The sequence below is a fragment of the Loxodonta africana genome, chromosome 6 (assembly GCF_030014295.1).
Source record: "Loxodonta africana isolate mLoxAfr1 chromosome 6, mLoxAfr1.hap2, whole genome shotgun sequence".
NCBI classification, from domain to species: Eukaryota; Metazoa; Chordata; class Mammalia; order Proboscidea; family Elephantidae; genus Loxodonta; species Loxodonta africana.
In genome coordinates this window covers 36,472,501-36,490,725 of record NC_087347.1, presented here as the reverse complement: position 1 = coordinate 36,490,725, position 18,225 = coordinate 36,472,501, and the positions used below count along the sequence as shown (strand labels likewise).

Genomic DNA, 18,225 nt, shown 5'->3' with positions numbered 1-18,225 from the left:
TTTCTCTGCTCCTATGTCTCAAAACGGAAGCCGCCATAACAGATCATAAATGTCTTTGTCATTGCCAGTTCAGCCGGTGGTGAAGGGAACAGCTCCTTTTAATATCCTCCAATAAAGTCAATGCTATGCCCTATAACCCATTGGGCCATGGTAGTCTGCCCTAGGATTCAAAAGCATGGATGACTGTACCATACCAACATGCCCTCCAGGGAGACTAAACAATGAAAACTTTCTTGGTATTTTTCTTTTGAAGAAGGGAGCCCTTGGAGTGCAAGTGAGCCCAGCATTGAGCCAGAGGGAATGAGTAATGCCGGCACAGAGGAAAATTACCACAGAAACATGTCGTGGCTTCATGTAAGTAGGTATCTCAGAAAGAGTTCTGAGGTCAATTTCTTTTGACATTGGGGAAGATCTGTGAAGGAAGGATCAAAGATTATACTAAAACCATTAGTCTAATTTAGCTTCCAATATGAACTTATATTTCAGCAGAATCTCTCAACACTTACTAATGCTGGTATTCTGCTCAATTGTAGCTCGACTAAGACTCAGAGTCTTTTGTTATGACTAGTTTGTGGGTCACCATAAGTCAGGGAAAACCATGAGGGACCAGGCCAGGTTGGTGGTCAAGATAGCCTGAGTGACACAGGCTAGACATCACGGTCAGCTTTATACAGGTTGCCATGAAAGCTGAGAGCAAGGTCATGGTGTTAGTCTTGGGGCTGTATTAGATCAAATTATCAGCCAGGACAAGAAGATGCTAGAATGATGAGGATGACCTAACAAAGGGCTATCCAGAGGGCTCAGGCAGGAGAGGATCGCAAGGAAACCGCAGATATAGATTGGCGTTCAGGGTTTGAGCGGTGCATGAGAAAAGGGTAAGAAGAAAGGTAAGGAAGAATAACCCTAGATCCACAATTGGTAGGTTACCTCTCTACCACTGTTGATCTCAGATTGGACTGTCACTATCCACCCTCATTTCAATCTGACTTCGTGGGAGCAGCAGATAAGGACTAACTGGTGCCTGATACTCCTCAGGGTATGCAGTGCTGTTCATAGAGGTCTGTGCCTTCTCTATGGAAGTAGTTCTCAGAACTGGCTGATCATGACAGTCCCTGAGGCATCTGTTTTTAAAGTAAACTTTTTAGTTTAGTCTGACCTACATATTGAAAATGTGTGTAGCTCAACACATTTTTACAAAGTGAACACACCTGTGTAGCCACCACCAGGTTGTGAAGAACGTTATTAGCATCATAGAAGTCCTACACGGGCTCTCTACCAGTCACTCTCCTCCTCTAAAAATAAATGTTCTTCTAACTTCTAACACCATACATTAGTTTTCTTTGCTCATCAATATGCTTAGCAGCTTTATTAACTACTAGACATGATGAAAATTTGACGGCTCCAGGTGATGTTATCTCCCTCCAGAGAGGAGTCACCCTATGCTCTGGCAGACCACAAAGAAACAGATCATCTGAGTCCAATCAGGGACTAAGCTGATTTGAGATTTGGACTGTTTCTTGTTCACCCACACACACGTTCTGGGGTGGAACTTTCCAAGGTTCCCAGTTAGAGTCAGGTATGTCCTAAAGCACCTCATTCTTAATGGTCCAGGAACTCCAATTTTTGTTTCTCCAGCACAATGAAATTGCCAAAAAACTCTAGTCTGCTTGTCAGCTGGTTCCTGTTTGGCTTCTTAGCATCTTGTCCTATGCCACTCAATCAGCAAATGCCCAGAAGAGAGAACAGCCACCCAGTGGCAGTTTGCCTCCCAGAGAACCTTCCTTCTTTCCTGAATCTTGGCCACTCAATTCCTCCCTCCTTTGCAATCCTGAACTCTAATTTGTATCTTCAGGTCCCCATGAGATTGCCTAAAGCCCAACCTGGCTTCATGCCCTCTTACACCCAAGAAGTAGCAAAAGCCTCAAGAGGAATATGACATGTGGTCACACAGTACATACCTCAATGTCCCTTCTCTTCACATCTCACTCTTGATGTCCTGGCCACTTCATCAGCTGTCTTATGCATTTATTTAATGTATTCTTCCTGACTCTCCTGGTTGCTTGAAATACTTCTTCATGATTAGAAGGGGAATATATTAGTTGTCTATGCCATGTAACAAATTGATACTAACTCAGCCACTTGTAAATAGCACACGTTTACTATCTCACAGTTTCTTTGGGTCAGGAATCTGGGCACAGCATGGTTGCATCCTCTGCTTCAGGGTCTCTCACAAGGCTGCAATCAAGGCATCAACTAGAGCTCAGGTCCCATTTGAAGGCTTGACTGGGAAAGGATTTGCTTCCAAACTCACTGAGTTGCTGGTAGCATTTCAGTTCCTCAGGGGCTGTTGGACTGAGGGCCTCAGTTCCTACCTGACTGCTGGCCACCTCTCAAACATGGCAATGTGCTTCATCAACACCAGCAAGGGAGAGAGCCTGTTAGGAAGACAAAAGTCACTATCTTATATAGCCTAATCATGGAAGTGATGTCCCATCACCTTTGCCATATTCTATTTTACTAGGCCAGCCCATACTCAGTGGGGAGAGGTTACAAATGGCCTTAAACACCAGAGGCAGGTATCACTGGGGACCATCTTAGAGATACATCTGCCAAATCTCTGAGCAGTGTTTTAACATTATAGATTTCTAGGTACCTCCAGCCCCTTTCCCAGAACTACTAAATCAAAATTTCCCAACGCAAAGCCTAGTAACAAGTCCATTTGTGGGTTTGTTTACTTGTTCTTTGGTGGTTTTCTTGACCAGCCAGGTTTGAGAACAACAAAGGAATCCTTATAGTTCTAAAATGTGCCCTGCCTGAAACCAGGATAAACAGGAATATCTGGGATCTTCAGTGAATCTTGAGAGAGGTCTGGATATTCTGCTCAAACAGCACGTATTTGCTGAAAACTTAGAAGAGTGCAAAGTATTGGTAGCTGAGTTTGACAGGAGTATACAGTTGATTGTTGTTGTTTTTGTTGTCTTGGAATAAGCAGGACCTCGCTGTCCTAAGGAAATGTGTGGCCACCCTGCCTGACAGGTTATGATTAGCCTTTCCCATGTAGGTTTGCTTTGTGTTCTCCATTCAATCTGCCACACGGTCTCACACAGGTTAGGTTTAGGGGTAGGAACTAGCTTCAGGAAGGATGGAGGCATTTGGAAAATTACTGTATGCATATTTGACTAGTCTTGTGGCCCATTTTTAGGAAGGCAATGTAAGAAGTTACAAGTTCAAGGTCCTTCGTTCCTTATCTTAAAATAATCATGACTTTCAAATAGACTGAGTTCTCCTCTGGAATTCTAATGATAACTCTAGGAGATGGGAGAATTTGAGCCAGATCAACTCGCAAGTAAAGGGCTAGAGTGGCCCAAAAGAGGAAGAAAAATATCAATCTGTAGAGAGAGAAAATGGGGCTGTACAGTGGGGTTCAAGTCCCACTTAAAGGTTATAAGCCAGGGTGAAGATACAGAAATGTTTTCAAGTCCCATGTAAGTAGCCTGGAGATAAAGGCATACCAGAGCTGCCAAAGGCCAGCCAGATCCTCTGGGACAGAACTTCTCAGTTTATATTCTTCCATCTGGCTCCTTCTACAACATAGGAGGTGAAAAAAAATGTTTTTAAATTCAGAATCTCCATTTGAAATACTTGGAAACCCTACACTCCACAATATTTGCTTTAAGTTCTCGATGATCAGTTAACCTTTTATTGTTTCAAAGAGATCCTTTTATCAAGTATTAATTCAGAGAGGGAAAAAAGAGGCCAAGTGAATAGAGGCTTTTCACTCTTTGTTCTTTCCTGGGAATTACTGAATCGTTGTGGTTTCAAGATCCATCCAGGAAAGTTACATTCTGACTTGCCATCTTCTGCCACATGTCGGTGTTCACAGTCTGCCTGTGCACTGGTTGCCTGGTTGAGCTTCAGTGGTGTCTGTGTTCCAGGTCATGATCTTGCTGTGCAATCAGCAAAGCTTCATCTGCACCCACGTTGACTACTGCCACCCACACTGCTACCTGCACCACAGCCGCTCCTGCGCCCGGCTGGTCAGGGCTCTCAAGCTGCTCTATGGAGACACTGTGGACTCTCTCCGGGAGAGTAGCAATGCCAACAATGTGGCTCTGCGGGGCAAGAAGCAGAAAGAGGTGAGCGAATCGTCATGGGCTAACACACCAATGAAAGGGAAAATGATTTCCTAAAAATATTTTCCTGGAAATAAAAGTTTCAGGGAAAACCTAACTCTTCAGACAGGGATTAGACTAGTCTATGGGATAGACAATGATACTGGTGAAGAATGAGCTTGTTGGATCAAGTAGACACATGAGACTATGTTGGCATCTCCTGTCTGAAGGGGACATGAGAGGGTAGAGAGGGTCAGAAGCTGGCCAAATGGACTTGAAATAGAGGAGGGAAGGAGTGTGCTGTCTTATTAAGGGGAGATCAATTAGGACTATACAGCAAGTTGTTTATAAATTTTTGTATGAGAGTCCGACTTGATTTGTAAACTTTCACTTAAAGCACAATAAAAATTAAAAAACAAAAGTTTCAGGAAACTGCAGTTGTGAAAACCAAACTACAAATCTATGTGGTTCTGAAAAAAAATAGAAGGTGAGAGTAAGAAGAACAAATGCTGCGACTTCATGTCTATGAACAAACATGGAATCATTCCCTAGGTTTTGTGTTTGCAAATAAATATAAACTCATAGGAGTAGTGGTGATAAGCAGGTTTTTGTGGCGGACAATGCTCCCTCCCCAAAGATGTCCATGTCATAATCCCTGGAACCTGGAAATGTGTTATCTCATGTGGCAAAAGAGACTTTGCAAATGTGATTAGGTTAAAGATCTTGAGATGGTAAGAGTATTCTGGATTATCCAGTGGGTATAATGTAATCACACAAGTTTTATATAAGTGAAAAAGGGAGACAGGAGAGGCAGAGGCAGACAAGGAGATGGGACAGCAGAGTGGAGGTTGGAGTGATGCAGTCTACAAACCAAGGAGAGTTGGCAGCTCCAGAAACTGGAAAAGGCAAGAAAACAGGTTTTCCACCGGAGCCTCCAAAAGAGTACAGCCCTGTCTACCCATTTTAGATTTTTGACCTCTACAACTGTTAGATAAAACAGTTGTTTTAAGCCACTAAGTTTGTGGTAATTTGTTACAGTAGCAATAGGAAACTGATACTGTATATGAAGAAATAAGTAATAAATAGTCCAACTATTCACAGATAAAGAAAAGAGTAATCTGAGTGGAGCAACCGGTTAAGTGCTTGGCTACTCATTGAAAGGTTGGTGGTTCAAATCCACCCAGACATGCCTCGGAAGAAAGGCCTTGCAGTCTACTTCCAAAAGATCACAGCCCTTGAAAACCCTATGGAGCATAGTTCTAGTCTGAAACACTTGGGATTACTATCAGTCAGAGTTGACTCAACAGCAACTGTTTCTTTAATTGAGGTCAAGTCAGAAAAGGAAATGCCTTCAAGAAATTCTTACATTTTCTAAGCATTCAGCTGCACTTTCCCAACAACCACCCTGAGCACTGAGCCGGAAGGAGGTGAAGGCAGTAACCAGGGCAGCCGTGTGCCTGCCAGGGAAGCCCCAGTTACCCACCTGCCCGTGAACAGTCCTGATTGCCAAAGACAGTGCTGCTGCCTGCTCCTGCAGCTGCGTCTCCCAGGTGGTTTTGCAAAGAGATTTTTATATAACACTTATTCATTTCAACACGCATTCACTATGCACCTGCTGTGGATACAATATTAGGCCAGATATTCTGGAGGGAATAAAAACTGAATAAATAGGAGCAAAGGATCTTTCTCCTAAGGAGTTTACAAGCCAGGTTGTGGTTGTATATAATGCACACATTAAACAACCAGAGAATATGAACACTAACCAGAAAAGTGCACAGTTGAGTTGTATAGCAATTCGTGTAATGTTTGAGCATTCGCAGATTTTTTTTTTTATTATTTCAACTTTTTTTTTTACTATGAAATGCTCATTGAAGAAATTTTTGAAAATACACGAGATTCTGAAGGAAAAAAAATTACATAATCATATACCTCATAAATGTGCTATCTCATTTTCTGGTATATGATTTTTAAGTATTTCTTCTATACATGTGTGAGGGTACAAGGCAGGTATATATCATTGAAGAGGTTTTTTTTTTTTTTTTAAATTGTTATTATTCTTGCAAACCTTGTGCAGGAGATATTGTTCCCCTCCACCCCGTTTTACAGATGAAAAAGTTGAGGCTCAGAAAGGATGGGATTGTCCACAGTTCACATCTGTAATGTGTTCAGCTAGACTTTAATATAGAAACATGGAATATCTAAGTCAGAGCTTTTTTAAAGTAGATTCTATTGCATTTCCTGCTATTCAAACTACACAAATTCTAAGGAGCATGAAGGAGGGTATAATTTAATATGAGTTACAAATAAACTGCATGAACTTCTAAATTGTAACATGGAAAGAAAAAATACGTATGTTTGTATATATGTATGGATATATATATGCACACACACATATACATGTATACACACACACATATATGTATACACACAGATACGCATGCACACACACACATACATATATATATATGTCAAATGTAAATGACCCTACATTCAAAGAAAGCCTACTTCCATTTAGGTAAGTTCTCTCTTTATATAAAAGCTCCCTCAACTTTAGGAGAAAGCTGTATATGTTGGAAGTTTTAAAAATACGCCTGCCTAAATAATTGTTCATTGTTTTCCATACATCCTCTGAAATTTCCTGCCATCCTACCTTTGCTCAAAGTATACCTTTGCCTTTAATCTATACATGACCAAACCCAAGCATCCTTCAAGATCTAACTCAAATGACGCCTCTTCCTGAAACCTTTTCTGGTCCTCCTAGTGTTAAGCACAAGGCATACTGCAGTGGAACCATAAATGCTACCTTCCTTCCTCCCTTCTTCCTCTAAATTATTATGGTCTTTTACTTGTGCTTTTCTTATTCTTCATTCAGGTATTCATTTCTTCATCTATCAAATCATTCAACAAACTTTTAAAGTGTATAATATACTGAGTCTGTACTAGGTGTTGGGTAAAATGATGGACAAAGCAGACATGGTCCCTGCCCTCATATGTATCTCCTCTCCAACAGTGTAGTTGGAGACACAGACATCAGTCAAATGAACCTCCTAAATTGATATAAAATTGCAATGGTGAAAAGCACGAGGAAGGAGAGGCACACTGCTGAGAGAGCTTATGAATGGGACAGACAGCTTCACCAATGATGTGACGGGTGCATCTGAGTCAAAGCATGCATAAGTGTGAGTTGGATATAGGGTTTTCCAACCAGAGAGAAGAGCTGAGTATAAAGGACCGTGAATATAAAGCACAGAGGATTGTGGTATGTGAGGAGGTTGTAAAGGCAGATAGAAATGAGACCACGTGGTAAGGATTTGTGTCTTTATCCTGTGAGCAATGGGAAACACCGAGAGGTTTTAAGATCACTCTGACTCTCTGGCTGAAGAATGCGGCTATTTATATCCCTATTTCTCCTCATCCACTTAAGTATAAACTCCTTGAGAACTGAGGCAGTCTTACACATCTTGTATCCTACGTGATGCCTAACAGAGTATCTCACTTACAGCAGAGGAACACTAAGTATTGAATAAGAGAGTGAGGCTATTGTTCTAGGGTGTTTCGTAAATGCCTCCACCCCTGGCCCAACCAGGACACTGACTGGAAGCTGCAGAAGAGTCTTACCAGTCTCCTGTTGCTTATATTTCTGAAAGGGGAGTGGAAAGTAAGGCAAGAGTAAATGTCCTCTACTTAGTGGTGGAGTTTTCACCTTCCGTGTGGAAGGCCTGGGTTCTATTCCCAACCAATACACCTCATGTGCAGCCACCCACCTTATGTCAGCGGTGGCTTCCATGTTGCTACCGTGCTGAACAGGTTTCAGCAGAGCTTCCTGACTAAGATAGACTAGGAAGAAAGTTCTGGATATCTACTTCCAAAAATCAGCCAGTGAAAACCCTGTGGATCACAATGGCCCAATCTGTAACTGATCATGGAGATGGTGCAGGACCAGGCTGCGTTTGATTCTATTGTATATGGGGTCATCATTTGTCAGGAGCCATCTTGATGACTGCTAACAATACCTAACACTGTTAACACATTTAAGTTAGTCATTCAGGTGGAGGGCTGAAAGGATGCAGAGTCTTCTGTGATAAACACTTTATATCCAAATGTCAGCTTCCTGCTCAAGCTCTTCTTTCTCATGATTTTTCCACTTGCCTGTTCCGAGTCTGTCACAAAAATGAACAATGCCCACACTTACAGAGCTGAAATGAAAACAGTAAGCAATAAATCAAGAATGAAAGCAGTGGCTCTGATTAGAATCAAGTCTTATAAACAAGAGGTATTCCATTCCTGTTTCTTTTTTAATTGATTTTTGTGGCAGAATTTATTTGTGGCAGTTGGTACATTTTGTAACCCATCTAATGCCAAGTCAATCTGCTAATCCCCATTTCAATGCTCAGAGACTCACTGTACATTCCGTTAAAGTATTTCAGTACACTTCCAAACTTGAGGGGTTTTCATAAACTATCATTTTACATGCACATATCACCTTCACCAACAAATTCTTCAATTTCTCCTGTATGTCTGCATCTTGTCTAATAATATGTTCTAAATAATGTAGATCTTTAATTACTGCTTGATGATGGAAAAAGCAGTGGATAAAAGTATTGTTTCCTTTCAGTCAAAAGGATGGCAGGCAAGATTGGACCCATTCCCGAAGCCAACTCTTCAGACAGGGTTTGGACTGGACTATAAGATAGAAAACGATACTGGCGAGGCGTGATCTTCTCGGCTCAAGTAGACACATGAGATTATGTGGGCAGCTCCTGTCTGGAAGGGAGATGAGAAGGAAGAGGGGGACAGGAGCTGGTTGAATGGACATGGGGAATACAGGGTGGAGAGAAGGAGTGTGCTGTCACATTAGGGGGAGAGCAGCTAGGGTTACATAGCAAAGTGTGTATAAGTTTTTGTATGAGAGACTGACTTGATTTATAAACTTTCACTTGAAGTATAATAAATAAATTAAAAACAAAGAAAAAAGGCAGGATAAAAGGTGAAACATGCCCCTCCCCGCAAAAAAAGGCACACTGTCAGTAACTTTTGTGAAGCCAGTACAAATGGCAAGAGGCCAGCCGATTTTCTGCAGGACTAATGTTTTCATAAATCTGTGGACAAGGCTGTTCTGGGCCATAATGACTTCCCACAGAAATATACATAATTCGTGTATCAAAATGCCTGAGGAACAAAGAGTTTAGGCTATCTTTTAGCGGATATTGTACTTCTATTGGCATGACCCACCACTTGTGTGTTGGTCATGCTGTGGTGCCTTTTGTGTTGCTGGGATGCTGGAAGCTATGCCACCAGTATTTCAAGGGTCACCTATGTTGACCGGGTTTCAGTAGAGCTTCCAGACTAAGACAGACTAGGGAGAAAGGCCTGGACATCTACTTTGGAAAACAAACCAATGAAAACTTTATGGGTCACAACAAAACATTGTATTCCTTGTTTGCTTTGGACATGTCATCAGGAAGGATCAATCACCAGAGGATACCATATTTGGTGACGTAGAGGGCCAGTGAGGGAATAGCCAGAATAGCCACAGTGATGGACTCAAACGTGCCAGTGATTGTAAAGATGATGCAGGAACAGGCAATGTTTCATTCTGTTGTACTTAAGGTCACCATGAGTTGAAGTCAACTTGAGGGCTATCTACCTATATCTACCTATTTAATCTATCTAGTGACGTGATGCTACTTCCCAGAAATGTGAATAAATTCCTTCCCCATAGAGCCCAGTAGGCTGACTCCAACTTTCACAAACTTTAAAGACCTTGTTATTTCCACAGTGTATGAACCAGCCTCTACCTTATCACCCTTTCATGGCATGTATCTCCTTCTCTACTGTCTTGATTTTTCATTTGTTTGCTTCTTTGCTATGTCTCTCCTAGTAGGATACACGTTTCATGAGGAGGGGGACCATGCGTATTCAGCTCCTCATCATATCCCCAGCTCCTGGCATATGGTTAACTCAATAAATATTATTGAATTATTAAATGAATAAATAATATTTTAATTAAAAATAAGTATTATGCTTGTCTAGTTAATTATCTTTAGTTGCAAGGAAGTGATTAGTGGCTAGCATTGGTCTTGGAAATGTAGGGATTTTTGTTTTCTTCTTCATAGTTTATGTTTTCAGATATTCTGCAATGTACATGTATTGTTTATAAATAGAAAGAATAAAAGTACAAAGATGTCACTTTTTAAATACTCTTTTTAAAAGGAAGCCAGATGCACCCAAACATTTATATGGAAAATGATGGCCATATAGGATTTGAGAACAGTTTTTAAATTCCATAAAATAGGCCTGTTATTTCTGTTGTATATTACTTTTACAGACAGAAGCAATGCAAGATTTCTGTCGTAAATGATGTGTTTTTCTAAGTTTGCCCCTCCATGTTTTTGTCTATAGAAAATAGAGAGCTCTGATTTACTTGTTTCCAAGTAGGTTCATTAAAAAGTTGGTTCCATACCAGTCCCATAACAGATGCATTGTCTTAGGCCTTTTTTTTTTTTTTTGGTCAGAGTTTTGAAAAACTTCCTTGGAACATGCGTGTGTTTTTGCATTTGTCTTTTCTTTCAAAATATCTCCATCTACAACACTATGGAGCTCTGTTCAAAAAATGCTTAAGGAGTTCAGTTTTTCCTCTTGGCGTCAGGGGAGAAAGTATTTCACTCACATGGCACCGGGAAAACAAATGAGCACTTATTCTGTGCAAGAAGCAGGATGCCCTCTTTGCACGGCCTGGAGTACAGAAATAGGAGGAATTGGGACTCAGGATAAATAAACAAGGGCCTGTCACCACTAGGACCAGCCATTCTCCCAGCTGCTGTGTTTATCCATTCCTTGGCATTGAGGAAGTTAGAGGAGGAAATTGTTTCATCTGAGTCAGGCCTATTTTGGACCCTAGCTGAGAGGACAGTTTGAAAGACGAGCTGCTGCCTCCTATAGACAAGTGTGTTTTTTTAAAGAAATCATTTTAGCTGCACAACTCAGGCCCAGATGATGGGCGCTAGGAACTTCCACTTTCCTAATGACCCCTTCCTTTTACGTTTTACTTGCTAGCACTCCTCTATGAAATCTCTTTTTTTCTATGACCAATTAGTTCAACTGGTAGCATCCAACCCATACAATGGATTTTAGATGATTTAATATTTTAAAAGATCTGTATTTTTAACAGTTGAGTACTCTGTAATTAGCCCTGAATGGAGATCAAATGATCCGTGTCCTTTATTTTTTCTGCTAATAATTAATTTTGTGCCTTGGTCAAGTTACTTCTCCTGTCTGGACCCCTGTTTCCTCAGGGGTAAAAGAAGCATTTGCTATTAAACATCTCTAAGCTCTCATTTAATTAAAAAATTAACTTCCAGGAAGTATGGACCCACAACAGGACCTCAAATCGTCTCTTCCATTAGAAGATGGTTGTTTGGAGAATTTGGGAAAAGCACAGCACTGCGGGGTTTTGAAAAAGTAAAACAGTCTCCATCACTTATCTCTTGTTCTTTTCAGTGCTCAGATAAGTCATGCCTGAGGACACCCTCTCTGAAGAAGAGAGTTTCAGATGCCAACCTGGAAGGGAAGAAGGATTCTGGAATGCTGAAGTACATCAGACTCCAGGTATTGATACCTGGATCAAAAACATTCATGGAACATTAACAGGGAGAGGGCTCCAGAGGGCTCCAGATATCCTGTTTGCTAATGTTTGGGACATGCAATGTCCACTGGCAGTGTTGGCATAAAAAAAAAAGGCCCCTTTAAATTAGGGGGCAAGAGTGCCACCAAGTGTGCAAAGAAAAAATTCTTTCTTGCTAAATTGCAAACTTCCACAGAGACAAGGCTTGGGTAGCTTGGCTGGAAGTGCACTGTTCCCTACTGCAGCAGACCTACTTTCCCACCAGTGTTGATGACAACAGTCACAGACTTTGGCATAAATCTGGATTCATATCCCACCTTTGCTGGTCTGGCTCTGGGATCTTGGACAAGTTACTAAATTTCTCTCAATCTTAGTTGCCTTATTTATAAAATGGGGATTATAACAATAGAACATATCTCTAAAGATTATTGCATGGATTAAATGAGATAGTACATTTACATACTTATCCAGTACTCAACATGTTATGTTATTATTACAATCTAAGCTCTAAACCATAATACATTTATTCAGAAAAAATTTTTTCCTGTTTTCTGTTGTTTACAATGATGGTTAAAGGCCTAGACTTGCCTATCCCTTAAATTGTCTGAAATAGTAGGTTAAAAAGGATTTTGTGGGCCAATCTGGGGCAATAACCACAATGTATAATGCTGTTTCAGAGAGAAAATGCCTTCCAAGTCCACACTGGCTTAGAAAATGAACTTTCTAAATGGAACTCCTTCGTTAGTTAGAGGCTACTCATGTTTTTCAGTGGAAATCAACTCCTAATAGGAAGGAGAAGTGGATGCTTTAAAAAGTCCACTGGGACTTTTCACACAAAGTTCTATTTGCTGAAGTCTTTCTTTTCTCATAGAGTTCTACTTAGTCTATGCTTTATTCTTTGCATAATTGTAAAGCAGTTTTTGTAGTGAAAGCATTATAAAATTAGCATGACTTTTCCCTAATTATGCAAGAACTAAGAAGATGTAAAGCTTCCTGTTTTTTTATACACCATGCCAACTAAATATGCTCCCATTTTAGACGACATTTTAAGGCCGTTTAAAGAAAGGGTAAGGCAAGGAAAGTGGTTCTTTGGTTTCAAGAGGAGTACAGCAATTAGTGTCTTAGAAGCTTTTAAACCAAGACTTCCATCTTTTCCAGGTAATGAGCCTGTCGCCTGCTCCCTTATCTCTGTTAATCAAGGCAGCGCCCATTCTGACAGAGGAGATGTACGGAGATATCCAGCCGGCTGCCTGGGAGCTTCTGCTCAGCATGGATGAACACATGGCAGGGGCAGCAGGTAAAGAAAGACTACCTGGGACCCTGCTCCTGCTGCCGCTGCCCTTACTGATCCCCGTGTTCAGATAAGACAGAGTGCATTTATCTCGTTCACTTCCCTACGTTTGGTGGTAATTCCTAGAGCACTAGACAGCTGTGCACTAAGGAAAGCTGACCCAGGATCTATGTGCGCCCTTCCAATTTCACTATGTGGTTGGCATAAGACCAGTACGTGGCCCTCAGAGTGTTCCCAAATTACAGAGGATGGTTTTCCCTAGACGTGTATTTGCACCATATTTACAAAAGATAAAATCCTTTTTGTGTGTTGTTACTTCCAGATTTACCATGAGCCACCATCATGAACTTTATTAAATCTTATGTAATGTTCTATGTCCAAATTGCAGTACCAAAACAAATTTGTTGAAACATAAGTGACTTGTCCAAGCCTTCATAGCTACTAAGAGGTGGTTAGAAAATGTGTGTTCTTCGTATGTTTCTTTTTTTTTTTTAAAGATCACTTTATTTTTCTGCGGTTATTTTAATTGAGAAATGCACATGGCAAAAATTCAAATAGCCAAAAGCATATAAAGTGAAAAGCTTCACGCTCTTTCCCATGACTCATGGTTACCCTCCCCAGAGGCAACAAATTTTAAGTTTTTCAGCAATTCTTTCAGGGTTCATTATGCATATATACATATGTAAGTATGCATGTATATATTGGATGTTCCCTCTTTTACACAAATGGAAACATACCATAAAGACTTTTGAACTTCGCATTCTTCAGTTATTTATATTTAAGAGATCATTTTTAACATCACTTTATAGTTCTAACCTCAATCTTTTTAATGGCTACCAATTATTCCACTGAATGAATGGACATATAGTAATGTATTAAATCACGACATGTAATGAAAATTGAAGTCTTTTTTGCTCATATGCTATATTGTAATAAATGTCCTTACTTGCATTAAGGCTCAGGGTTAGCATTAGGTGAGTGGGGCTTAGATGGTAACAGACTGCAGGCTCAGGAGTGTGGACGTTGCCCTGACCCATGGGAAGACTTCTGAGCCAAAGAGAATGTTGTAATCAGAGCGCCTTATTACCAAATGGATGTGGCAGCAATGAGTGGAGTAGTTTGGCTTTAGAAATAGTGATTTTTAGAGGAATAGGTGACATGTAGTTGCTTCTGCCACTGCTGATGGCCTGGCTTCATTAGCCCAGAGGTCATTTTTAGAAGATGGGCACAGTTTCACCTTCTCCTCATCCCCCAGGGATCAAACACAATTAAGAGATGTGTAGTTTATGAATTGTTGACTGCTTCTAGCCGCCATGTTCCTGCTGTGCGCGGTGAAAGTCCCCGAGGCCGTGTCCGACATGTTGATGTCAGAGTTCCACCACCCAGAGACTGTGCAGAGGCTGAACGCGGTCCTCAAGTTCCACACGCTCTGGAGGTTTCGCTATCAGGTCTGGCCCCGGATGGAGGAGGGAGCACAGCAGATTTTTAAGGTGAGGTAGATTTCGCACATGGGAACTAGATAAGCAAGGCTTAATCCGAGGCTTCTCTGAGCCCTCGAGCCTCAAAGCCACAGCGTATGGCCAAAAAGATGTTTCTTTCCTTTTCTCTAATTATATATGTAAATCTATGTCATACATGAATGAATTCTTGTTGTTTAAAAATTGAAATATAGAAGAACGTGGAGTAAAAAAATTAAGTCTCCATAAACCTCAAAATCTCACTACCATCCCCAGAAGTAAGCATATAAAAGAGGTTTGGGCATATAACCTTCCAGACATTTTGCTATGTATACACATATAGATGTTTTTTGGAAGATCGGGTAACACAAACCTAGATCGTTTGGTTGAAATACTTAATTTTACAGATAAGTAAACTGAAGCCCAAAGAGGTTCATTTTGTGCCCTGTAACAGAAAATACTGGAGAACAGCCATTTTCTATGCTTGTTAGTTTTCTGAAGAATAAGAACCTTAACGCTAACTGAGCAGATCGTGTCATAATTATACTTCAGACACATTTTATCTTATTTTCTATCTTACTCAATACATTTTTCTGATGTTAACTAACAGATCCCGCCACCCAGTATAAACTTCACTCTGCCCTCACCAGTGCTTGGAATGCCATCTGTCCCCATGTTTGACCCCCCATGGGTCCCTCAGTGCAGCGGGAGTGTCCAGGACCCCATTAATGAAGACCAGTCTGTGAGTAACAGGCACTTTCTTTTCCATATCTTCAGGCTCCGTGATGTACATGTAGGAGATAAGAACGCTGAATATGCAAGATAATTTGTTCATTTTTTTTATCATAAGAATGTAATAATGGTACAGAAAATCAGCCACAGAAGGTCTTTGTTCTTGTCACTAGAACACAAGAAACTAACGTCTGGTAGTGAACATTTGCAGACCTCGCAGCCAACACTGTTCTGTTTTATAATCAAAGTAGCAGCCACCTTATAACTCTATTAAATTAAGCATTAGGCATTGATTTCTTGGCCAAAGGTAGCATGCTTTACTTGTCACAAAAAAAGTTAATTTACCCCATAATATTGTAAGCTACCTCAAAGTTAATGGTATTGACCCTGAAAGAGTGAAGAAAAGAGTTGCCAGTTCTTGTCTCCTTGTTTTGACCTCAGTTTATTCTTCATCTTCTTGGTCATCAGTTTCATCACCATGAACATCACCAAGATCTCGAGTCTTATACTGCTCTTATATATCACTGCTATATGTAATGGTGTAAACAGTTAACACATTTGGCTGCTAACAGAAAGTTTGGAGGTTCAAATCCACCCAGAGGCACCTAGGAAGAAAGGCCTTGTGATCTACTTCCGAAAAGTCAACCACTGAAAACCCTGTGGAGCACAGTTCTACTGTGACACACGTGGGGTTGCCACGAGTCAGAACTGACTTGACGGCAACTGGTTATGTGTAATAATAATTCATAAATAGTTGAGTTTAAAACCCTGTCTATACATGGACAAGAACCAAGAATATGAGCCATTTGAAAAATTTAATCTTCAAAACCTGCCTTTTTTACCTGTTGAATAACATTTTTCCAAACTACAATAATACTGTAGAAAACTTGGAAAATAAAGTAAAAATAGAAAAAGCACATGTCCTTTTGCACAAACCCATGATTATTCCCCAGCATAGATTCTCATGGAATTTATACCAATTAAAAAAGAAAAAAAAATTCCAATTAGTATATAAATATTAAAGATTTTTAATATATCTCACAAAAATCTCCATTTTACCCTTGTGTAGTAGCATCTGAACCACTGACATAATGACCTTTGAGTTTGCTCCTGTGCTGGTGATTGATTCATTTGAGCCATGCATACTCTCTAACCCTAGTTCACAATAGCTTTGAAACCAAGTCCTCTCTTTTTCTCATTCTGTGGTTCTTACCCTATTCCTTATTACAATAAAACAGCTTAGCTACCTGGCTTTGAAAATGAATTATCATGTGACCCATCAAATTTCTTGAATTGCTGTTGTGCCATTCATCATCATATGATGATGTCAGGATGCAGCACAAAGGGAGCTTCTAAGAATGCAGCCCTTTAAAAGAGACATGAACAACCCTGGCCTGTCTCTAAAACCCTATGGGACTACAGACAACTGAGGGATGTGATATTACTATTGTACTTAGACATTTTTTCCAAATGTATAGCAATGGACTCCAAGGATCACTTCCCTGCTGTAAGACCGTTGACTCTGTTCCCAGTGCTCTTGGAACTTGTCTCAGCATAAACATTACGATTAAGACACACATGGAATAATCATTTTGTGCAGTGAACCATCTCTCCTTGATTAGAAGTCTCCCTTGTCCTTCATCTGTGGAAGACTGGGTTGTTTCTTGATATTTCTCCTTTATGCCTTTGCAACTGTAAACACAGAGCCAAATTTTACACTCAACCTTAATAATACTATCAACTTCATAATTTCCATTCAGCAACTTTGTTTCTACAAATAGTGTTAACCATTTACAGTGTGCCGCTGTGGTAGATACTTGAGCACCAAAAATGAAATCAACCACACAAGCCTCTGGTTTGTATAAGAACTATAGCTCTATCCTCCTCTTTTCCGTGGTTCTGAATTTCTATTTTACTAACCTTATAAAATGCATGTCCTTCATTTAAAACCAGTTCAAAAATATTTGGGAAGAGATAGAGTATTAAAATTTTTATTTGGTCTTAATGTTTCAAGAGTGGATCATTGATATCACCCGAAATCTTAAAGATCAAGTAGAATTATTTCCAGAAATTACAGACATCCCTGAAGAACTATTCTAATTGCATGAAAAAGAATAACTTAGTTGAACACAACTTGGAAACTTGGTAGAAAAACAACCAAATGAAGCTCCATGAAACGAGATCATGACTGCCCTAACATGTCCTAAGGAGGCCTTTATGTGATTCATTTGAACAGCCTTTATGCCTGTGACCTTACAGAAAGAGTTGTTATTAAGTAAACTTGCCTTCATGTCTTCACAGAAATCCTTTTCAGCGCGGGCTGTGTCTCGCTCCCATCAAAGGGCTGAACACATCTTGAAGAACTTGCAGCAGGAAGAAGAGAAGAAACGTCTTGGTCGAGAAGCCAGCCTCATCACTGCCATCCCCATCACCCAAGAGGCTTGCTATGAACCCACCTGCACACCCAACTCAGAGCCAGAAGAAGAAGGTGCCCTCTACACACAGGACCTCTTGGGGGGCTGAGTCACAGGGAAAGGACTTGCTTTGAAATAAGCATTGACTATTTTGTATGAGGAGCCCTGGTGGCATAATGGTTAAGTGCCATGGCTACCAACCAAAAGGTCAGCAGTTCGAATCCACCAGCCGCTCCTTGGAAAACCTATGGGGCAGCTCTCCTCTGTCCTATAGGGTTGCTATGAGTCAGAATTGACTCGATGGCAATGGGTTTGTTTGTTTTTGTTTTTTTTAATATATGACGTGAGGTGATTTGCCTCCTCCGTCTCTTTCTCTCACCTCCTGACACTATCCAAAAAAAAAGCAAAGAGTTGTTTTCTAAATGTTTAACACTGGCCTGTTTGCAGTAGAGTACACTATCCATAATGAATGACCCGATATGATAATGAGCCAAGGAGTGATTGCGATTCAGGGAACAGCAGAATCCAGAGTATGTTTTAAAAAAATGCGATCAACCTTTTATCATTAAAAAAAATGGGGTTAATCCATTAATTA

General features: G+C 40.4%; 1 protein-coding gene across 1 annotated transcript in view; it reads left to right on the top strand.

Annotated features, from left to right (window-relative positions):
* The window catches only part of UNC80 (unc-80 homolog, NALCN channel complex subunit), a 216,839-nt gene that overhangs the window by 125,322 nt on the left and 73,292 nt on the right, over positions 1–18,225 (top strand). Inside the window, exons 27-33 of the mRNA XM_064287438.1 lie at positions 254–354; positions 3,936–4,136; positions 11,613–11,720; positions 12,895–13,033; positions 14,336–14,517; positions 15,095–15,226; positions 17,518–17,704. Of these exons, the coding sequence (XP_064143508.1) occupies positions 254–354; positions 3,936–4,136; positions 11,613–11,720; positions 12,895–13,033; positions 14,336–14,517; positions 15,095–15,226; positions 17,518–17,704 (1,050 nt within the window). The remainder of the gene's footprint in view (positions 1–253; positions 355–3,935; positions 4,137–11,612; positions 11,721–12,894; positions 13,034–14,335; positions 14,518–15,094; positions 15,227–17,517; positions 17,705–18,225) is intronic.